Source organism: Lissotriton vulgaris, chromosome 2_1 (assembly GCF_964263255.1).
Source record: "Lissotriton vulgaris chromosome 2_1, aLisVul1.2, whole genome shotgun sequence".
NCBI classification, from domain to species: Eukaryota; Metazoa; Chordata; class Amphibia; order Caudata; family Salamandridae; genus Lissotriton; species Lissotriton vulgaris.
In genome coordinates, this window is record NC_141687.1 from 853,195,211 (window position 1) to 853,219,629 (window position 24,419).

General features: G+C 48.3%; 1 protein-coding gene across 25 annotated transcripts in view; it reads left to right on the top strand.

Annotated features, from left to right (window-relative positions):
- LRRFIP1 (LRR binding FLII interacting protein 1) overlaps positions 1 to 24,419 on the top strand; it is a 470,251-nt gene that overhangs the window by 320,542 nt on the left and 125,290 nt on the right. For 19 of the 25 annotated variants that reach the window (XM_086956332.1, XM_086956334.1, XM_086956307.1 and 16 more), the window contains 2 exons: positions 5,009 to 5,080; positions 5,574 to 5,744. In XM_086956332.1, coding sequence (XP_086812458.1) covers positions 5,009 to 5,080; positions 5,574 to 5,744 — 243 coding nt within the window. The remainder of the gene's footprint in view (positions 1 to 5,008; positions 5,081 to 5,573; positions 5,745 to 24,419) is intronic. The other 6 variants (XM_086956313.1, XM_086956318.1, XM_086956323.1 and 3 more) reach the window with 1 other exon arrangement.

The following is a 24,419-nucleotide window of genomic DNA, read 5'->3' on the forward strand; positions in this document are numbered from 1 at the left end:
CACTTCATTGGTTAAGAGTGAATGGCACACACCTTCAGTCATGCAGGAATGGCATCCATCTTTTTTCATTTTTTATGTATTTATTTATTTTGTTTATGAATGCTTTTTATTATATTCCACCTTAAACCGTAACAGCGGTGCTTCTTAGCCAGAGAACTAAGAAATATGGGTCAGCAGCACACCTGATTATGAAGAGTTCAGTGAGAAAATATTTCGATTCAATAGACTTTATTTCGGTTTAAATGACCATAAAATTGCAACACACAATACATGATAAAAATACGTTCAAATGCATAATAGAATGCATATATTACAAAACACAAGAACAGTTGTTGAGGATTAAGCTAATATATTCAGAAGTGCATATTATCAATCCCTCCCATTTGGATAAGAAAGAAGGCTGATAGCCAGAAACCGGTCCTAGGATGCTTGATTCCGGTCCAGGAAAGACATGGTTTGGCAGTTCGGGCTGGACTGTTCCCATGAGGCACAGGGTCAAGGCTGATTTGCATATGGCCATGTCTGAACTGGGTTGGTGTGGAGTGCAAAAAACAATGGATTTAGGCCCAGATCTCTGTACTGGGGTGAATGTATGACATTGTTCTGCATTCTGTCCATCAATTGTTGTTTTTTCATATGTATTGGGCTTTATGCTACATAGTTTTGGGGTCAATATTTAAGGACTGAGCAATCTAGAGGATTGGCACACCTTGCTGAGTCTGTCCATCATAAGTTGTATTTTGGTTTGGCTGCACAGTAGTAAGTTCGCCTGGGAGCAAAGTGCCTTACACACAATATTAAACTGCTAGGGTGTTTTGAAGCAGAGATGCACACATCTGTGAGTTGTGTGTTAACTATTCAATATTTCAATTCAATACTTTATTTCGGCTTTGTAACCATAAGAGTTCATGCATCATGTACACAATCTTACAACCTATATTCAATATTAAGTAAATGAGCTAAGCCTAAAAGAATAATTAAAACAGGTCAAATGACTTGTATTAAGACCATGATTTAAAATAATACAACATTTAAGACCAATAGTTCCATTATCCCACTCCACTATTCAAAGTAATAAATACAATTTCTTCCAAGAAGCTTTAAAGGTGTCACTGTGTGGAAATGCTCTTTTTAATGAGCACACAGGTGCAGGGGTCACCCTTCTCTGTCCCAGGGTCCGCAGAACAACAAAATAGAGATTGGCACTGAAGCTGGAATTCAAATAACAAGTTTATTAATCACTCATGAGCGGGACTACGTCCATGCAACACCCTTAAGTGTTCCAGGAGGTAGTGCATCGAATACACAGACCATGGTGCTTGTATACAGACTTTGTTGCAGAGTAAGCATGTAGTTACAAATAGAAGGTACAGGCTTACACAAGAATAGTTACCGACAAACCTGGGCAAATGAGAGATCACTTAGTCAGCAAAGTGGGAGGGGGAACAGAACTGCTTACAGCACCCACAAATAGTCGACAGTTACATCTTTAACCAGGTGCATTTCAGCAGCTACAGCCTTTGCTCAGCACATACATTGCTTTGGCCCAGTACAGAAGGAGTTAACTAAAGCCAATGACTCTAGCAGAATAGAAGGGCAAGCAACTGTGAAGATAGAAGAATTACATAGCTATCAAAATGGATGCCACAAACAAGATGGCTTCAGCTTTATGCTAACTGCTAACAGAAATTAATTTCGAATTCCACAACTGCATCTATACTTAATAGTCCTAGTCCAAGAGAGAGGAGGGCTTTCCCCAGGGGGCTACTTTAAGTTATTAACTCTTATTCTCCATGCCCATAGTAAGAAACTGGACAGACCGAAGACAATTTTCTCCTTAGTGTCATCTCTAAGGATTCTTGAAGCATCCCAGTAATGGATAGTACCCAGCAGCTTGCATATTGCAACAATCCATTTCTTACCAGATGTTGTATAAATGGGGCAAAAAAATAAGAAATGGTTGATAGATTCTTCTGTCTGAAGACAGAAGGGACGATTGGAATTTGTTTAACCATTTTAACCCATGAGGAAATAAAGAGGGTAGGGTGCTAATCCTAAACTTTCTATACAAAGATTTGGCTTGGGGTGGTTGTATTCTGTCTAGGGATGGCTCAAAAGGAGGGTAGTTGTTATGACTCAGGAATATCTCTGTTAGGGTCCCCACGTTTTGGTGTTCCCATATTTGTTCCAGACTATTTTCCCAATAGGTTTTCTTCATTATTGCTATTGAGCCCTTCGTTGTTTTATCCGGATACAACCATACCCCCTCCATCTGAAGGAACTCGCAGAAGGCCTTTATCTTCCTTAGCCAGCGAATATGGAGTTTCTTGTTCAGACTAATAATATCCAACAGGGTTTTCCTATATATGTCAAGTTCTGAGGTGTTCCAAACTCAAACCCAACAGATTGAGTTTTAGTAAAACCACATGATCAAATCTCTGCAGTCCCAGATCAAATCGAAGTGGGATAAGGGGAGTGCTGAGGAGATGATTAACAAGCAACCTAATAAATTGTTTTTCCGCACTTCTGAGTGGATACAAGTCTGTAAACCCCCAGAGATCTGCTCCATCTACTGCCCTGACTGGGCCATGGCTCTGTATACTTCCAAAACTGGTGTTACTACTCTACTGCAAGAAGCCTTGTATATCTAGAAAGACAAATGCCCACAGCGGACCAAACGAAAAAGCACCTCAAACTTCAGAGAGTCCCATAAAGTATTAAGTCTCTTGTGCTGTAAAACCTCCAAGACCTGCTGTGGTTAGGTCCCACTGGGTTCCCAAATAGAAATTTGAAGACAAATGGAGGCAGCACCAATTTCAAAGTAATTTGCTAAGGCGGGAAGTTGTGTAAAAATATATTCTTTTTATTAATCTTTTTCAAAGGTGCACAGGACAGCCAACGCGTTTCGCTCCCCAACCTTGGGAGCTTCGTCAGGGCGGAAACAAATGGAAATAGTTGATTGCTCCACGTTTGAGTCCTAGTCAAATGGAAGTGACACCGTCCGTAATCGTGTGGCTTGACAGGCGCTGCGCGTAGGTATGTCACTCAAGCAGAATCCAATTAGGCAAAAATTACTTCATCCCCCCTGCTGGTAAGAATATGATGTAGTTCCTTTGGTCTAAAGCGTATTGAGACCTGTAGGTCAGCTTGCGCTATACAAACCAAAGTAACAAAATACATAACATCTTATTGGACTTCACTCGCTCCAGCGGAGCTGTATCAATCCTCATGTTCTCCCTAAATGAGCGATGCGGGTATAATACCATCAATTTTGAGTTTGCCGGGTTTATCTCAAGACCCATCGTATGGCAAAAGGATGAAAAGTGAACCAGCAACAGCTGGAGTCCATACGGTGTACGAGAGATTAGGAGCGTGTCGTCAGCTAACATCAAAATTGGTACAGGAGTGCCTGCTGACTTAGGTGCATCCGAATACATTTCGCTAGCCTTTCCTCTTCTCCATTTATGTATAAGCTAAAGACAGTATGAGCCAGCACGCACCCCTGTCTGACCCCATGCTTGATGCTTATCTTAGCTGTACCTCCCACATGCCACCTGACCAAGGCACATGAATAAGAGTAAAGGTTTTTTCAGACTCCTAGGAGATAATCCAGGATGCCATACGCCTCCAATATGGCCCAGAGGTTCTCCTTTGGGACAAATATGTCATTACACTACTGAATTGGAGGTCACTATACCTTAATGTACTTACTTTTGCACCCTCTGTTTGAGTACATCATTTCTGGTGCCTTAGCACAATGGTCTATTCCCCTTACAGATTCAGTGAATAAGGGTGAAGTGTCTTGCAAGGTCTCATTTGGTAATAAACATTCTTCTAATGATTAATGTGCTTGTATGCTGTGGCCCCCAGGGCTTATCAATAACTGCCACTATAGCAATTTTAGGGTCTAGACTGACTGTCATATGATTCTAATTAATGCATGTTTCTGACCCGGTTTGCACCTCATGTAAGGGGTGGTCCGGATTACAGTTAATCTTTTTCTGTAGATTTATTTTGATGATAAAAGCTCTATGAAAGTATTTAATTTTTATGTGAATGTGACACAGGTATGATGAGATGGCAGGGAACCATTTTGCTCTCAGTCCAATCTCACTCCATCAGCTCTACCGCATCAGCTTCCTTTTTTGGCTCGCAGATGTGTTAATGGGTCCGCTATTTTTACCATTAGTGATATGTAAAATTTGACATATTCAACAGGTTGAACTTGGGGATAGGTCTTGGGCCAGTTGTGTGCTTATAAGGTGTGTTTTATCTGTATATATCTGAAAAATTGTAATCTATGAAAGGTAAAGTGACGTATAAGTTGTTTATTGGATTTAATGTGGTCGCCCACTGAAGCGTCCCCCAGTTATAACAAACACATTAGGGGCCATGTTTTAAAACAGTTTAGTAACGATACTTGGCTCACTCAGTTTCCTAGTGAAAATGGAATTTCACGGGTGACTTTCCCTCCCATTTGATCTACCTAAGCACTCTGTATGTGCAGGTTAGTCAAAATGTTGCACCTAGGATTTTATTTTGGCTGGACGAAGTGAGGATGTAATTGTATTTTATTGTAATTTTATCTGTAAAAGCACTTACTATCCCTGACGAGAATGTTAATACTAATAGCCAAGGCAACAATGTGAATTGGACAGACAGGCAGTGCATGGGTGGGAATGGCTGGACGTGTTGGAGGCTGGTGGTAGGAAGCAGTGGTCAGAAAAGTGAGTTCTCCAGGTGGAAGCAGCAGATGTGGTTCAGGCAGGCAGATGTGACCTGGCAGGACGAGAGCACATGCAGGGATGTTGAGCATCTGTAAGGGAGCAGTGAAAGAGCGCTTTGCAGCAGTTGAAAAGAAGCTGCTCCATGAGGTTGAGAAGTTGCACTTTGGTGTGTCAGGAGACTTGCTTGATCCATCTTCAGTCATCTTGCACTGAAGTTAGCTGGGAAGTCAGTGGTTCGACTCACTTCCTATTTACTGTGACTCTTAACCTTTCCCAACCAGGACATCAGTGAGTTAAAGGACCAGATTCAGGATGTAGAAGGCAGATACATGCAAGGACTCAAGGAGATGAAGGTACATAGGATTGCCTGTGCTACTAACCTTGGACGTGTTGTACCAACTAGAAGGCCTCGCATTACATTGCACGATCGTATTAATACATCTTAACAGTTGTGCCCTAGCAGCTGCGTAACCACTGTCTGGATCAGTACGATTTCACTCGGAGCGCCTGATATTTAGCATGGTATCCATTAGGTGTGAAAATAATAGTGTTTGGTTTGGCAGGCAGATATTATTATAAATAACATGCATCTGCCCTGACAGTGGCACTTGGAAGGGGAACTATAAATGGTAGATTGCCCTATGTCATTCAGTGTGTGATTTGCAACACTAGATGGCTGCATGCTTCGTTCTGGGGTGCTGTGGTTTTTGAGGGTGGTATCTAGAGAAGGTCTGGTAATGGCCCTTGTGTGATGGTCAACAATTGCCATAAATCTGTGCCATCTGTAACTATCAACTATCACTGTATGCATTATCCTTGGTTATTTTCTCCCTTCCGTGCCCACAGGACTCACTGGCAGAACTGGAGGAGAAATATAAAAAGGCAATGGTGTCTAATGCCCAGCTGGATAACGAAAAGACCAACTTTATGTACCAGGTGGATACTCTTAAGGATGTTCTTTTGGAGCTCGAGGAACAACTGGCTGAGACCCAGCGGCAATACGAAGACAAGAGCAAGGTGAGCAAGGCTGGCGGTGAGGCGGTGGAAGAGCTGTGTGAGAACAAGTGTGTGTGGTCAGGAGGGAATCTCAAAGCGCACAATTAAGTACAACAATGTGTGGAGAATAGTTTGTATGAACACAGAGCAAACATCATGTGTACAGGAAGGCATTAAGATCGTGGGTACAACAGTATATGCATGTGTGACAGTTAAGTATTGATGTACTTAAGAAGTATTAGGAAATGCTATGATTTTAATTAAGAAGGGCGCACACACATTGACAATCGGAAGTATACCATATTGACGATGGTAACGAAATGTGATCTTTAAAAAAAAAAAAGAAAAGGCACTGCCATTCAAAGAAGTGGGAAATACCTCTGTTTAAAAAAAAACAATAATCACTGGGTGTGGCCAAGATTGCAGGCGGGTAAAATGCTCTTTGTGTTCCTCTGCCTGCCAGTTATCAGATACAATGGGGCCTGGATCAAGGCAACAGCCTCAGTGAATGTGAGTAGAATCCTGAGAGACTCTCTGCAATTGGGATGCGAGAGGTCGGCGGCCATGCTGAGGGTACGAAAGGTGGAACTGCAGCTGCCTCCACGAGCCTCAAGGATAGGCTATTTGGCCAAGGCCCGCCCAGATGGAGGACACGCGTAACCCGAGCTCGATGGAGAACGGAGTAGGAGCACGACTATCCCAGCATCTGGCCTACACCGCAAGGAGATCATGAGGCTTACTGACCATGGTCGAAGCAGGCAAACCTGCAGTGATCTGAGCCCCTGACTGATCAGCTGACTCTTCCCCAGAGACCCGGACATAGCGAAATTGTGGCCAAGCAGGCCCCGGGTGATAACAGGTTTCCAGACCCCATAACAATTGGACCTGCAAGACTGCCTCACTGGGAGAGAAGCTCACAGGAGACGCAAAGTCACCACCCGCACTGCTGAGCAGGGCAGGAGACGATAGACAGATCAGACTACAACTCCACCTCCACTGTCAACCCTCCCATTCTGCCCATTCATTAGATGGGAGCGCTACATGCACCAGATAAAGACACACTCTGAGGCACACAAGGCTCTGGACATTCCTAAATCAGGTTCGCGAAGACCCCCCTGGAAGGATGGGGGAGCACCAAAGAGCTAAGAGTACCAGTGGCAGAGGGTGCAACACTCTCCTAAAACATCACGACTGGACAATATTGCTGGACAGACGGGGTGCCCTGGATAACGTATTGGAAGAGACTGGCTGCTGATGGAGGAAATCGTGAGAGGCTGTCAATCGCTGGGACAGTGACTGGGTCACTTATGTTGCTCAAGTAAGATTAGTGGGGGGGTGGGGGGAAATGATTCATAAATATGTGGAGAGATGGTCAATCCCCAGTCCAGGCATGGCTCAACAGACTCCTATTTATCACCACCATAATGTATGGACTTGTTAACCAATGGTTTGTTGTTATGTTTATAGTTGGTTATCTGCGAGGAATACGTTGTTTGACAACCATCTCCTCTCAACACTTTAATGGCAGCCGAGCAAGGCGATATTACACTACCGATTGTAGTGTTCGACACACCACCAAATACAGGTTATTGGCCACTACAGGGATCATGTATCGACATACTCACCAACTTCACCTTTATTAAAATTATCAGCCTCAACATACGAGGCCTAATTGACTCGACTAAATGGGTGGTGGTGCTGAGGGAGACATCTTTGTAATGCAAGAAAGACATTTTTTATCAAAGGACGAGCATAGAATGAGGTCCCGAGGATTCCCCCTGCAATATTGGTAAGCAGGATCGGCAAAACATGAGGGGATGGCAATCCATATCTTTGAATTTTTGAGGGGATATAATGTGCAGAGTATCCCAGCTAAAGGTGCACCTGCTAGCATACCATATTAGTTTGGGAGACCAATCCCTTATTATCTCAACAGTCTATGTCCCCAATGAGCACCAAGAAAGCTTGCTCCCTGATACCCTGCCTGAGATAATTCATGCCCCAGGTGCAGTCATACTGGTGGAAGGCTATTTTAATCTAGTTATGAATAACGACATGGACATATCGGCCCAAGGATATGGTCAGGCCGTGACGCTATCTAAGAGGGGTCAAACATAGAAGCAGGACTGCAGGTTCGTGGACCTATGGAGGCCCACCCAGAAAGAAGACTACACATTTTACTTAGCGGCTCTTAAAACCTATGCACTCACAGATTACTTAGTAGGGTCAATATGTACACATCGGACTAGTGATTGTAGAAACAGTCACTAGTTCGATGTGTACATATTAACCCTATGGTGCTGTCCGACCACTCCCCAATAACCATGACATTTAAAGAGGCCGTTCATAGGCTTCTGGAGGTTACATGACAAAACTATGCAACACCCTACTCTTGTCTAGGCACTCACTACAGCACTTCACGACAACCTATGGAATAACAACACCAGGTAGGTAGTGGTGGCAACCCTGTGGGAGGGGGGAAGACCGTGATAAGGGGGAGATGATTGCGATCTCTGCAAATGACGATCGGCTCCGTAGAAATAAGCGTGCAAAACTGGAGAGCGAGTTCACCGAATTGGAAGCTATACATAAGCGAACAAGGGCCTCCCAGGATCTGGAGAGCCCTAGACAAGGCCAGAATACCACTTAAAAGATTGGATCTGGACAAGGTCGGAATTTGCCACAATGCGCCTGAAACACAAATATTACCTTAGGGGCAATAGATGTGGGAAAATGCTAACACATGATCTACATGCCAAAACACAGACTGGTAGAGTCTGTAGTATAACAGGACAGGATGGTACCGAATTTACAGGGGATGACCCGATAGGCCAGGCATTCAGAGATTTCTATGTGCGATTCTACTCCACTTCGGTTCTGGAGATTTCTCTGCTTGCTTACAGGGGGCACAAGTGACAAATCTCATGCGAGCACAGGCACAGTCATACGAGAAACCCATTGAAAGCTCTGAATAATTACCCACAATAGTACGCTTAAAACTTTTGAAATCCCCAGGACCGATGGCTTCACACCACTGTTTAACAAAACTTTATACCACACTCTGGCCCCTATTCTCACTAGAATCTTTAACTCTTTACCGAAAAGCAAGAAGCTCATGCAGTCCATGCTCGAGGCCTCCATTACAGTACTGCCTAAGCCAGGAAAAGATGCACGCCTCTGCAGTTCATACAGACCCATCTCACTACTAAACACAGGAGCAAAACTATTCACTAGCCTACTGGCCTATAGACTCAATTCCAATATCTCTTGCCTAATCGACCCTCGACCAGGCAAGCTTTAAACCAACAGGACCCGTGGGGATATAACTAAACATATTTTACATGTCCTGGACAAGGTTCAGAGATACCAGTACGAGGCCCTATTACTCTTGATAGATGCCGAAAAGACACTTGTTCGCATAAGTTAGCCATACCTCCTAGGCACCTAGAGGCACTTTAGGACTCTAAGTTGTGCTGTTGGATATTCAGTGGATATAGCTCCCAAAGGAGCTTGGTGAAGGTGAACTGGGTGCCTTCAGACCCCTTCCCTATACATCGGGGGACATTTCTAGGGCTGCCGAATGTCTCTGCGCCTCTTCGCTTTGTACATGGAGCCCATGGTACACCGCATCCAATCCGCTCCATACCATCAGCCTTTCTGCAAACAACTTGATTGTGTCTTTATCATAACCACCTACGTCCCTACCAGTGCTAGTTCAGGACATGGAGATTTTCAGGGACGTTTCTGAGTTCAAGGTTAATCTCTCCAAATGCCACATAATAAACTTAACCATGGTGCCAGCCCACCAAGATCAATTGACAACCCAATTCCTGATTGCCTGGTCCACAGACCCCCTTTCCTACCTAGGGATACAACTCACTCCTTCAGCAGCCAAAACAACATAGGTTAATTATACCCGCCACTTGAAATCCAAATGTCTGTCATGGCAGCTCCACCGGCCTTTGTGGTTGGCCGCATTACGTCAATTAAAATAGCACTTCTACCTATAATTCAGTATACCTTCCAAATCTTACCCATAACACCTCCCTGTAGCACACTAATAACTATGCAAAAGGAGATTAACAATTTCGTATCAAATGGGAAAAGACCACCCATGATGAAACACATTACATATCAGCAAAGGCGGCTCCTCAATTGAGACGGAGGGGCGTCACCTCACTGCTTTCTCGCAGTGCGAGAAGCAGAAACATAAAATGGTAAAACTACCATTTTATGTTTATGCTTCTCGCACTGCGAGAAAGCAGAAGTGCCTGGTATGGGGCGGGTGGGTAGGCGGTCTTGCTCGAGGGCAGAGGGGAGGGAGTGGCTTGCCCACTGTTGTGGGCCCTAACTGTTTGGTCGCTGTAGGAGAGTAGGGTCTGCAATCCTATGATCACCCCAGATTTTTGCTTTTTGCTTCACTGGTTTACGACTTTCCCTGGCTGTGGGCCTGCTAATCAGACCCACAGCCTGGCTGTTCTCTCTCTAAATTGACACACGTGTACCTTAGGTGCATTTACCAATTGGTACTGGGCCACCTTATCAGTCCCTGTACAGTATACCTTAGGTATCCAGGGCATAGGTGTACCCAGGGCCTACCAGGGGCTGCAGCATGTATTATGCCACCCCTGGCTGGCCATCCAAATCTGACACAACTGGCTGCACGACAGCTGGGGCAAGGTGGTGTAATCACCCTTTGCTTTAGATATAGTATTCCTATATCTAACCCTAAAATGGACACATGTATTCCTATCAGTCACTCCTATGGCAGGCCTTATCAATCCTGAAGGCAGAGTGCTTGGAATTATGTGAGATGGTACTCTGGCATGAGCTGAGCCAGTTTGCAGCTTGCGGAACCAAGTCCTAATAGCTGTTCCATGATAACGCGTACCATATACTCTTAAGTGCATTATAATCCTCGCGGTTATTTGCCAACTTTGGTATCGCTTTATCAAAACAAGGTGTCATACGAATTGGAATACTAACCCCTCGCCGACGGGGTTAGCATTTCACCCTTCTAGAGGGACACGACATGTATGTAACTGAGAACTCGAGCCTCAGCATCACAAAATGGATGCTGCCACCACAGACACAAGTCTGACCTCCTGCTGCTGGGAGTCCTTCCAGCGAGGAGAGCTTGGACAAAGGGTTTCCTGTCAGGGGCGGTGCTAGCACCATCCCAGACAGGGTTTTGTGTATCCCAGGTAGGTAGGGCTGAGAGGAAGGTGACTGCAAGTGGCACCCCGCCTAACAGCTTCCCCCAAGCTGATTCCCCTGGCTTAACTAACAGCATCCGTATGCTTTTAAACTGGAACGCTTCTACATATAGTCTTACGTCTGGGAGCGCCAACCCTCCTTTTTTTAGTCTGCGTCTAAGTTTTTTCCACGCTAGTCGAACCCCTTTATTGCCCCAAATGAAACTGTTGATCTTACTCTGTACTTTACTCAGACTTTTACTTGAAAATGTCAAAGGAATTGAAGAAAAGAGGTATGACAGTTTAGGAAGGATGACCATCTTTACTAAGTTGGTTTTTCCGTATATAGTCAGAGGTAGATTTCTCCATCTACTGAATAAGCTGTCAATTTCCTTTACCACCCTCTTTAGATTTAACTCAGGGATCTTTTCAATTTCCTTCACTACATAAATCCCCAAGTATCTCATCTCTTCACTTTCTGTCCCTGCCCACTCCAAATTCCAGCACATCACCTCCGTCTTGGTTCTATTGACAAGAAACCCAGAAATTACTCCAAACTCGCGCATACGCTCTTCCACCCTTATGATAGCTGTATCCGGGTCGCTTGTATACAGAACCAGATCGTCCGCATACAGAGCTATTTTTGAGCTATAATGTTCTGATCTGAATGGATAGATTGACTCATCCAATCTAATCATCTGAGCCAGTGGTTCCATATATAAATTAAACAAAAGAGGTGAAATCGGACACCCTTGCCTCGTTCCTCTCTGAATATTAAAACTCGCGGTGAGGAACCCGTTCAAAAATATTCGAGCAGAGGCACCCTGATAACAGTTCTGCAGGGTCTGAATAAAAATAGGACCAAAACCCATAGCCCTCAGAACCTCCCATAGGTATGCCCAGCAAACTCTATCGAACGCCTTGGCCGCATCGACAGCGATAACGGCCAAGGGTTCTGTCTTCTGGATAGCCAGGTCGATGTTGCCTATAAGAAGCTGTACTTGTTCCTGTATACCTGCGACAAACCCTTTCTGATCTGGATGTATTAACCCAGGTATCAGTTTGGCCAATCTCCCTGCTAAAATGCCCATAAAGATCTTATAGTCGGCGTTCAGCAGGGAGATTGGGCGGTAAGAGTCTGCCTTTTTTGGATCCTTACCTGGTTTCAATATCGGAACTATTATTGCTTCTTTCCAGGTGTTAGGAACCTTTCCATCCAAACCATAAATTGAGTTAAAGGTATTTTCCAAGGGTTTGAGGAGCTCCTCTTTGAGATGTTTATATATTTCACTCTGGAGCGCATCTGGTCCTGCAGCCTTTTTATTCTTAGATTTATTTATCTGAGCTATGATCTCCTCTGATGTAAAGGGAGCGTCTAAGTTGTTTTTACTTTCTTCCGTGAGAACTGGAAGTTGTTAGTTACTGAGAAATGACTGAATCACACATGGTCGGGGAGTCAGATCTTCCCTGTACAGATCTGAGAACATGGAGAGAAGACATGTCTGTATATCTTCGGTCTTATTTGAGACTTCCCCGCCGGCGTTTATTTTAAGTTCTTTTATATCGTTCCTGGCCCGATCGGCTCTGGCTTTCCATGCTAATAAAGCACCGGCCTTCTCTCCATATTCATAACTCTGCATCTTACCAGTCTCCCACTGTGCTCTACATTTAGCTTCTAGTTTCCCTCCATATTCTGATCTTGCCTCTTCCAACTTTCCCAAGATTTGAGTGAGTTGTTCCTGGTCCCCATTGCTAGCTCCATCCCTTTCTCTCTCCAAGCCACCTATCCTCTCTTCGATACCCTTTAATACCCCGGCTTCAATCTTATTCTTATAACAGATGGCTCCATGGAGTTTCCCTCTGAGCCAGGCTTTATAGGCGTCCCAAACTACATCTGGTGTTGTTGAGTCGGAGTTAAACATAAAAAACTCCGAGGTCGAGGCCTGTACAGCGGTGATCACATCGGGGTCCTGCAACTTTGTCCTATTAAGGGTCCACCTTAGTGACCGTCGCTGAGTCTCCTTGATCTGATATACAATATGTAGAGGTGCATGATCGGATAGATGACTCGGGAGGACTAAAATCTCCTCTGTTAGCTAATGAGCCTCTATCTAGAAAGATATAATCAATCCTGGAGAAATGACGATACTTTTTGCTAAAAAAGGTAAAACCCTTCTCATTTCCTTTTATTTCCCTCCATAGATCTACTAGGTCCATATCGTGGATCATGTTAACTAGCGCCCTACGTACCTTCACTGCACCTTTATAATGACTTACGTTAGATCTATCTTTAAGGGGGTCAATCAAGACATTAAAATCCCCCCCCTATCACGTATGGGGGTGGCTCCAGCATCAATATTGATTGCAGTTTATAGATATAATCGGGGTCGTCCGAGTTCGGGCCGTAAAAAGAGGCGCAGACCATATTACGATTTTCAAATGCTAATGTAGCGATCAACCATCTACCGGAAGAATCTGACTGTACTTTTTTTATATTGCATGGCGTCCCTTTTTTAATTAGTATGGCGACCCCTCTATTTTGGGCTGTTTGTGTTGATGCACCAAAGCTCTTAACCCAAGTAATTTTTGAGAAAATTGCGATGCTTTCTTCATAGCTCAAGTGTGTCTCATGTAACAAACATATTTGTGCAGTTGACAATTCTAAATGTTTAAATATAAGCCTCTGTCGCCGAGGGCATCTTAAGCCATTGACGTTCCACGAGATGAATATTGCCCCACTGCTCCTTGAGGTCACAGTAGCCATCCTCCTCTTTTCCTGCCGTGAGTATCGACCCTTTTTTGAGACTAGACTTAACACATTTACATAGAAGGTTTAGATGAGGTTGAATTTTTTTTCCTTTTTTCCCACTGCTCCCCCACCACATGCACCCTTCCTACCTACCCCCCCTCCCCTAACCCCGTGCCCTCTCTGCCCATGAGGAACCCTCCCTGCTAATAGGCAAAAGCCTATTTAGCCATCTTTCCCCTCCATGGAGCAACTATATGATCACAGTTATTATTTATAAAAAGATCCCTACTTATTAGACATTATTTAAGTAAAAGACCCAGTTAGTCTATCTAAATCTTTTTCGCTCCCTGCCCCTATTTTCGGTCTCTAATCTTGGCTATGAGGGCATCAGCTTCCTCCCCAGACTTAATCAGGTGCATATGGTTGTTCCACATTACTCTCAGCTGTACCGGAAACTTCTGCTGTGCCTTGGCTCCTAAGCTGTTTAACTCCTCTAGTCTTTTCCCCAACTCCCATTGCCTTGCGGCAGTAATATGTGAAATGTCAGATCTTATATAGAAAGTAAAGGGGTTGGAGCTGTTGAAGTGGATGGAACCTACTTTCAATGCAGTGGAGAGAATCTGTTCTTTTATGGAGTATGTCAGAAAATTAACCAGAATTTTTCTGGGTTTCTGCTTTGTAGGATTTCTCTTGAAGGGGTCACGGTGTACTCTCTGTATGTCATGGAACAGGTCCACCTCTGGCATATCTTTCAAAACTGTCCCCTTCAGCAGACCGATGACAAACCCCTTGATATCTGCCCCCTCCAGAGATTCTGGCACATTCAGGATTCTCAAATTATTCCGACGTGAATAATTTTCCAAACGTTCAATATCTTCCTTAAGTTCTTTATTCTGTGCAGAAAGCTTTGTAACCTCTGCCTCAGTAGTTCTCACCGACTCCTTTATCTTAGGAAGTTCCAGCTCCATTGCTTCCGTCCTGAGAGTAACTTCATCCACCCTCTTAGTCAACTCCTCACATGAAGCCTTTATTGCTGCTTGGTTAGCCTCCGAGACATTAAATCTGTTGGCCATCTCGGCTTGATTAGTTTCAGAAACTTTAAACCTGCTTGTGATTTCTTCCTTTATGGCCAATAGAATATCGGCCAGCGAACCTGCATTTGCATCTGATTTATTTACATGAAGCACAGCACCCATACCTGAACTATCAGAGGGGTCAAGCCGACCTTTTGATACATTTTGCGCAATGCTCAACATATCTGTGCTTCCGGACGATATTTGTGTGTCCTCTTGGCTTTCCTCCTCTAAAGCCGAATATCGATTGCTTAGGCCGACATCAGTGTGTACTATTACCTCTACGTCTACTGGGGCAGAGCAATTGTCGATGCTGTCCCCATTAATACCTCCCTGCGTCAGATCCTTTGGGGTATTTATCTCTGAATTTACCTCTGAGATAACTGAGATGGACTGAGATAGCTGAGCGGGTTGAGTGCCCTTACTGTTCTGTACAGGTTGGGTGCTAGAGGTAGAGGTTGTAGTAGTGGTGCTGGACATTACTTTGTAGTAGGATTTAAGTGAGGGGGTAACTTTTATATTTACCTCTGCCCCTTTCCCCCCTTTCTTTTTCCCCCTACTTTTGATGGTTTTGGGGCTTAAATACTCTTCAGAGGTGTTTAGTTTAGTTTTCCCCCTTCTTGCCCGCTCCTTCACTGCCAAACTAGGGGGTGAGATGCGTGGTGGATGAACAGGGTTTCCTTTGGATGTATTAAACACTGTCCTGGCTCTTAGTGTATATCTATTCTTTCTCTCGGGAGAATGATTTTCCTCAGCACTACTGGCCCTTCCTAAGCTCTCTTTGGCGTTTTTGCCCTTGTCACAGCCTCCCTCTACATCCATGCACCTTATCAAAACACTCGTGTCGATATTACTGCTGCGTAGATGGTGGTTTATTACTTGGTGGGTGCTAGCCCAAATATCGCCCTCGCTGCCTTTCCTCACCCTTTCTCTTACTACCTCCACCTCTACGTCTTTCGAAGCACTGCCCACGCTGCTTTGCCCTCGTGTCACCCTACTTGCGGTTCTCTGATCAGCTCTCCTCGCAGCCTCAGCTCCGCAGACTCTCCTGCTGGCTCCACCGCCGCTGACCCGGAACACCAGCAGTGCAGAGTCTCGCCTCCTCCTCAATCTGGCTGCCTCCTCCCACATCCAATGTCGATTCCCGGATGCATCGTCACCGCTCCCAGGCGGTTTGCAGCCGCTTCCCCTGCAGCACCGGTCCTCGACCTCGACCTCGCCAGTCTCGCTTGACTGGCAGAAACAAACATTCGGGGGCATACTCAGCAACCACGGTAAAGTCCAATGCGGTCAAGCTGACTAATTAAAATACAGGGACAATACAGGGTGAAACTACAGGCACCGAATATAATTATATGGGTCAAATATAGCGCATCTCTATGCAGGGAAACTTAGTTGCTCCATAGATAGGGGAAGGTGACCGCGGCCGTTCAGCTAGCGGCCGCCATGTTCCTCCGCCAGCCCCTTTCTTGAGAATAAAGGTAGGAGCGGGCCCCTTTCCCAAATTAGATAATTCTGAATCTTGACTACTTTCCACGAAAGGACTCTTGACTTTTTCTGATGACTCTCCCTTGTGGCTAAGGAGTAGCCACCCTGCTCCAGCGGGCACCATCTAAGCGCTTGCGGTTTGCTGCACGTCCATCCTCCGAATCAAGACCGACCAGCTCGACGAGACCCGGATTCCCTGCCATCTCTGACCTCTACCTGCATCATCAGCCCAGCTGAGATTCGTGGGTGTGACAAGACCTGAGGGACCGGCCATCTTCAAAACCTGCACGACGCTTATCCAGCACGACCGGCGAGGGATCCTCGAGTGAGTGCTTTGGGGTTTGAGAAGCCCTAACCCTGAGCAGCTCCAGCACCGAAGACCAGCCCCCCAGCATCCACGAGATCTGCGTGGGGCCCTTCTGCTCTTTGCTGCTCACCGCGTTGTCCGGTCACTTGCCTGCTGGCTAGTGGCCCTCCTGACGACGAACCACGACGATTACACCGCTGGTCTGGTTGCTCCAGACTGGCCCTTGCTCCCCTCCAACAGAGGAGCACCCCGGACCCTCCTGGTCCACTCCAGACGCCATCTTGACTCCACTGCGTGGGATTGACTTTGCCAAGGTTTGTTGCCCCAATCCTGGGTCCAGCATCGCCGACAGCAGACACCTTCGTGGGACAGTTCGCACCTCCAGCCTGGTCGCCGACAACGCCTCCTGGTCCGAGGGACAGCAGAGTCCAGCGTCGCCCACTCACCTGGTCGAGGTGATTTCATCCGGTGCCATCCTGGTGCCCACCTAATCACTGGCTAATGATTAAGAACTGAGTCCCCTCTGCTTTCAGGTCGTCTTCATCACCAATCCAGGCTTGGATCACATCGAACTTCTTCACTGATCGCCTGCCAGCAACTTCTTCTTTCAGGCTCCATAGACTGTAACGAGGATTCCTGACGTCTTTTGAACCCTATGCAGCCGCGGCCCCTGGGCTAGGTAACCCGAGCATTTCGGTGCTCCAACGTAAGTTCACTATCTAAGTGTCCAGATCCTTTTTCGTTTTCAGTCTAGCTAGTCGGATTCGTCCGATAACAGTAACTTTACAAATACTAGCATCCATAGACTTTGTCCCGCATCCCGCGTGAGAGTGCACACTCTGCACCCGATCTCCCTAGGCCTCCTGCTCCTAACCTTAGGGTTCAGTAGTGTAGTCCTAGCGATCCTGAAGCCTCTGGATCTTGTTACTTACCTGCTAGTATTTTGCATTCCACTTTTAGTGTATATGGTTTTTCGTGCCCCTAGGGCATTTGTGTAAATTGTGCGACTTAGAGTATTTTCATAAGAGTTTTGTTGTGTGCTTAGCTCCCTGACTCATAAAGAGATCAGGGTAGACTTGTTATAAATAAATATCCTTTTATTTTCATAACAACTTGTGTAGTGTCCTTTCACTTGGTGTTCAAGGGGTATATGTGATGGTATAACAGCTGGCTTAACACGCCCTCTAGAGTTTAGCCTAAAGACTGCTCTTGTCCATGCTATTAGGATAGCTGGTCTATAAGGTTGACTTACAACCAATCATCAATAAGGGTCGTTTGGTATAATACACAGTGATCACTAGAATAGTGAGCACTATATATCAGGCCAACTTCTCACAGTCGCCCCCTGGAGCCGACCAAACCATTCATGTGCACTCTCCCTTTTTCTTCATGTAGGCTACATGCTGCCTACATAGAGAAAATGGCCTCCCCGTAGACGCCCAGCTAGGCGCCGTCCACACCAATCACAATGCTTCCATTGCAGCATTGTGATTGGCTTAGGGGAGAGAGGCTGCCTGTGGAAAACGCAGGCCCTGCCAGTAGCAGCAGGAGCTGAGGCAGCGGCGCATGAACTGGGGGAAGGTAAGTCGTTTTAAACTCTAACTACCGTCCCGCTTCAAAAGCCCTACCCCGCCCCCCCCCCCCCGCAAACCCGCACAAATCCCGGTCCCCCTCTCCTTCCGCCCACCATGCCGGCTGCAACTGATCACGAGGCTCCCTCGTTAAAGACGTTCCTTTCTAATGGACCTCAGTCCATGGAAGACGAGTCTGTTTCCATTGATAATGTTTTCTTTAATTCGCATCTCATAAAAAGAACTGTGTAGTTTTGCAGAATAGTCATCTCTAACCGTTGACAGATCATTTTTGTGAATGAGCTTCGTGTGCAATGAAATCTTGCAAAAGCGCTTTTTTTAAAGCCTCAAGCAGATTTTTTTCTCAGAAGTTGTTGGCCGATATAGTCTCTCAAACGGAAAGTCGCTGAACAAGTAACCGGAAAAAAAAGCAGAACCGCCAGGCGGTGACTGTCAGCCCCATGACATTAAAAAAAACGCCTCAGAGTAATTGTAGCATGCTGCGCTGATTGTCGATAATAAAAACAGCTTCTGCTCTTTGCAAGCCAAGGGTTCATTTTCTTTCGGATCATTCAGATTCCTTACATAAGGTCGCTCTGAGTGGGGTAAGCACACTTTATGACAAGCTGCCGTTTAATGTCATGGCTGCATCATATGATTTAGGGTGAGGCAGAGAATGTCAAGAGAAGTTCACATCAGGTATGGATGCTCCTGCACAGTCAGTCCTAGGAGGCTTGTTTCCGGTCCAGGGAGGACCTGGCTTGGCAGTTCGGGCTGGACTGTTCCCATGAGGCACAGGGTCAAGACTGATTTGCATATGGCCAGGTCTAAACTGAGGTGGCATGGTGAGCAAAAGAATGATGGATTTAACCCAGATCTCTTGACTGGGGGTGAATGTTTTAATTTGTTCTACATTCCGGCCATCAATTGTGTGTGTCTTGCCTGCACAGTCAGTGGCATCTTTGTATTGCTTTCATTTCTCACATGCTTGCATCCGCAGGCTTTCTTCCCTTTCTAGTAATTCACCCTCAGCTATATAGCGACTGTGCAACCACTTTTTTTTTCTTTAAAAGGATGAACTTTATTCACGGTGCCCTTTGCTTTGCCTCTCAAATGGTAAGGGCTTGAAGTTAACCTATGTGAGATATGATCGCTTGTTTGTCGGGCCCCTAATGGCTTTTTCTGGTCCTCTTTCCTCCTGCCCCGGTTCCTGCAGTGCAGCAACACCACAGAGAATTGTTGGCATTCTCTGATTTAAGGTACATTGGCCCTGGTGACAAGAGTTGGTACTGTCTGCTTTAAAGTATAGCAACCCTGGTGGGAACGGTTTTTACTGTCTTATTTAAGGTAGAGCAGCCCTGGTGAGAAGTGTTGGTCCTCTGATTTAAAGTATGAAAGTGCAACATTTGTCCACTCTTTTTTAAAAATGTGCTATGGGGGGAGCTCCCCCTCGAACCCCCCGTAGGTTTTTCCAGCTCATTCGCCACAGTGCAGTACGACAATAATTTTACGCCTTGCCACAGCCTATCAGTCCACATCGCGGGCGGTTCTTGGGTATACCCAATGCCACACACTACTATCAGGCCACACAACTTGGAATCCTTGCAGAGTGGGATGCCTTGATTTCGAGGAACACTGGTGCTTTATGGGCAAGGCAGTAGCAGGCACTCCAATATGGAACATACCATGGCTGCCCCGACTGAGCTGGGCCTGGAGGTTGTACTCCTCACCCAATACACAGGCCACACCAGCAGTGTGGGGCAGGGTGGCAGTGGGAAACAAATTTACAACCCTACCATCACCACTGACCCCCTCTTTGCTTACCCAGATTCCGTTCCAGGCATGTGTAATCAACACTTCAGCGTTGGCAAACAGCGAGGTGCAGAAATATTGGCGACTGCTTTGATACCACTGTGATTATCCCTTTTGCCACACTGAAAATACCCTCTGAAGTCCCACAGTGGCAGGCAAATGGCTCTGGCATTAGGAGCAGAACAGAACACCAGACGATCCTTTCTATATGAAATTCAGACTAGATCCCAGAATACACATCATGGCTCCACCAGCTATGGCATCTCTTGGGTATGGAACGGCTGACTCTAGCCATAGAAAATAAACTAGACACCTACCAGGAGCTGTGATCGGCTATGGTCTCTGGAATTAGCAAATAAATTTGCCCTAAATACCATAAGCTGCTACATTTGACCCCCCCAGGCCCTAGGGAACCGTGAAGCAAAAACCTGATGGATGTTCAACCTTATGGAGGCAGTCAGCGGGCGGGGGACTTTGGAAGGGAAACAAGCCCACAGTTTGTAAACGACCATGCCATTATAAACTATTTACCGCATTTGTAGCGGGTGGGGAGGCCGAAGAGGTGGGAGAGGTTTTGTTTGGGGAGGATGAATAGAACTTGTTTACTTTGTCAGCTGTGAATTCAGCACTGTAGGGAGCTCTGGATAAAAGCAGGGGATTGGGAATATGGGTTGAGCACAGTGAGCACTGGGGTGGGTCAGTGCATAGACGCAGAAAAGAACTGAAAGTGATCTGGGCAGGGGTGGAGGGGTGGTAAAATCAGAGTAAGGGGGGCGTGGCCAAGACAGCGATGTGAGCGGACGCGTTCTAAGCGAGCTCCGTCGCCCCGCTGTGTCATAAGCCTGAATACGCGAAGTCCGGGGCTATTTCTGGGGACCCCCCCCCATGCGCAGCAAGCCCTGCCTGCATCGAACCCCTGGAGTGAGTTCTAGCCGTGTGGGACTCCGCTGGAAGCAACCGGAGCCCTGAGACCTCCGCGACTGACTTCTGGTCGCCATCTTGCTTGAGGGTCTGTCGCCGGGACGCCCGGCCCTGCTCCTCTCGGGGCCGATCCCTGCCGTTGGAGAAGAGGCGAAAGTCACCCGCGACCCGCCTGCGACGGACCCCCCCGGGGACGAATCACTGGCGGGGGGTCCGCCGGGTGGAGCGACCGCGGCTGTCGGCTCAGAGACTTTCTCACACGGAGGCGCTGGGTCACCCGGACGCTAACAACAAGAGAGCCCCCGGCTTCGGCGGAGTCTAACGGCTAAGCCTGGTGAAGCTGCCGGCGGACCGCTGCTGCGAGGCCCAGCTTCAAATCCTCGGACTGCCACAAGATGATCCTGGTGAGCTGCCCTCCCTGTGCCTCCCTCCCCCGTCTGCCGACAGCTGTATCCTGCTGAGGGTGGACCTCGCGGCGGTGCTGACCGCCATTTTGTCCCCTCGTCAGCCTCCCGCAGGAGCAACCCCAGATGCGGTGGAAGGGACCTCGCCCACCCGCGCTGATCCCCGCTTCCACTGCGTGGACAGCCAAGAGGAGGAGAGACTGGCTGGGACACCCTCCCCCTGGCCCGTGGGGACTCTTGAACTCGCCCGCCATTTCTGCCCCGCTGATTGGCGCCATTAGCCCCGGGCCCTGGCCTACCTGCCTACCGGGGCCCTGAGGAGTGGCGGCTGCCAGGTGGGGAGACGCTGAACACAGACGGGCCGCCACAGCTGGGCGCCGCGACCTGAGGGGATCTGCGCTGGCCCTGCCCCCGCCTGCAACGCACCTCAGCCACCCGCACCTGCGGCCTTGTACTGGATCTACACCCTGCAGTGGTCGGCATCGCCTGAGGGCCACAGAGGCGGACTGTGTGCTTCTGTGCTTCTTCTCCCCCCCCCCCCCCCCCCCCCCCCCCACTGGATGCAGACGGAGAGACACAAGCCACTAGCGGTTGGGGAGCTGGGAGGCCCCTAGCACGTCCACGGGGGTGCCCTTATTTCAAGCCGGGGGGGTCGGTGTAGCGCCTCTGACTGGGAGTGGTGCCCCTCCCCCACGACAGGCACACGCTGAGACGCCCTCACGGCCCCTGGGGACGCGGCCTGACCCCGCACACCAGACTACGGGGATTCTCGCTAGGGGCGCCACTAGTGTGGGCAGGAGGCCACTGGTGGCAGATCACCCAATCCCACGCTTCTGTAGCGCCTACAGAGACCCACACCCACGGCTGAGAGCGGCGCCCTAGGGGACGGTGCCTCGCCTCTGGAGCGGACGATGACCCGAGGCAGAGGGGGTAAGGCGGACCCGCCGGTGGCGACGACCAAGGGCACGTCGGTGGCCACCATGTGAGGCAAAGCGGGCACACCACCTTCACCTGGAGGACCGCCGCGGCCGCCTGCCGACTTCCCCCCCCCCCTCCCCCCCGGTGACCCAGGCTTTTATGTCCTCCTTCATGACCGAACTGAAATCCGAAATTGGGTCCCTGAGGTCGGAGGTCCACTCGTGTATTAAGGAGAAACGCAAGGAGGTGACTGACCTGGGCGATAATGTCGATGGCCTGGAGAAAATAGTTGACACCCGCACGGAAGACCTGGAGCAGCTATGGCAGAGAGTGGCGGCCCTAGAGGAACAGAACATCGAGCTCCAGGTCAAACAGGAAGACCTTGAAAATAGGGGGCGCCGCAATAACCTGCGGATACGGGGAGTGCCACTCGGAGAAGAGGGGACTGACGCCATGGCCTATGTGGCCCAACTCCTGCACGAGGTGTGGGGCAAAGACGACACCTCCCCACCGCTCCTGGACCGTGCCCACCGAGTCTTTGTGGCGGGCAACAAGACGGGCCTCCTACCCGACATCGTCACCAGACTGCACTATTTTACGGAGAAGGAGGCCATACTGAAGGCGGCGAGGGACAAACCGGACCTGCGCTACGAAGGGCACAAGATCCAGATCTTCCAAGATCTAGGCCCCAACACGCTCCACAGGAGGAAGGTCTTCCGTCCGGTCACTGAGAGACTACGGGCCCTCAACATCTCCTACCAGTGGGGGCACCCCTTCGCCCTCATCTTCCGTTGGGAGGACAAACGCAGGGCCATCCGGTCCTACCGCGAAGCGGCCCAACTGCTTGGCATGTCGGAGTCCCCGGAGCACAGTCCCTCCCGCTCCCACCGCCAGGAGAAGGCCCCACCCCGTCCGGACTGGTCCACGGTACGCCCACACCGCCGAACCCCCCCAGTAGATGGCTGCTCCACTTCTCAGGCCAAGCAGGACATTATAGCGCACATTCGCTCCCTTGAGGGCGACCGCGATGAGCAGGCCTCCCAGCCCCTCGCCTCTGAGAATGAAGGAGAGGGCCGTCCCCTGACTTCCGATGGCCACTGACTGGCAAGGACTTGGCCGGCTCTCCTCTAGGTAATGGCCCTCTTCACCGCACATGGCGAAAGATCCCCCCATTTAACGCAGTGCGCTGATCCGTGTACCCAGGTGGCTCTTCTACCTCCACTCGCCCTCCACGCAAGCAGGGCACATGCTCCGGAGGTTAGATCTGTCCTACAGTTGCCTGGGGTTATCCAGACACTAAGATCAGACTTGCCCTGCCATCAGCGATGAAGGAGACCCCAATAGTTCTTCGTAGGGCGATCCGAGGGGGTAGACTGCGACGTCCCTCTCCTTCATTGCCCGGATCCTCCCTATCGAATCTTGGTGCCCATTTGAACCTCTGGACAAGACACAACTTCCATCGAGAGGTTTCGGTTCTCGCTGCACCCGGACTTACTCGTGACAGTGGGGCAGACGGGCAGCGGGACGATCAGGATTCTTACCACTAGACAACCACCCCCCTCCCCCCACTTTGTCCCATAGGAAGTGACATTCCTGTGTTCATCCAAACCCTTGGGTAGAGGATGCCCGGTACCTGGGACATTGTGTTGTGGCCCTGTTGGCCTGTTGTAGTTACACTCTCTCCACATATTCTCCCTTTTCCTACTTTTCCTATTTTTCCCACTTTTCGCCTGCGCTATTCTCTCTTCTGGCAAATTTTCCATTTGTATAGTGTGGTGGCTTGGTGGATACCATGGGTGCTGGCGCCATAGGGGTGGGGGGAGGAGAGCACTGCCCTGTCTGTGGTGGGAGGTGGGCAATGGGTGATAGAGCGGCCACGACCCCCTTAGTGCGATGACGGCAACCATACCCACTCCCCTAAAGATCCTGTCGCTCAATGTCAAAGGACTTAACTCCCCCAACAAGCGAAAACAGGTATGGCGCTACCTTCTACACCTCTCCCCCGACATCATCCTCCTCCAGGAGACACACCTTACGAGGGGGGACACTAGGCGCATGGCGCACCCTAGGTACACCACGCAATTCTGGGCGTCCGCGGACACTAAAACGGCAGGGGTGGCTATCTTATGTCGAGCTGGCTTTAGGCGGGGACCCACTAAACCCTATAAGAGTGATGATGGGCGTTTCCTCCGAGCCACGGTACAGTTGGGGGGGCACGCAGTTCACCCTGGGTTGTGTATATGCACCCAACCAGTCAC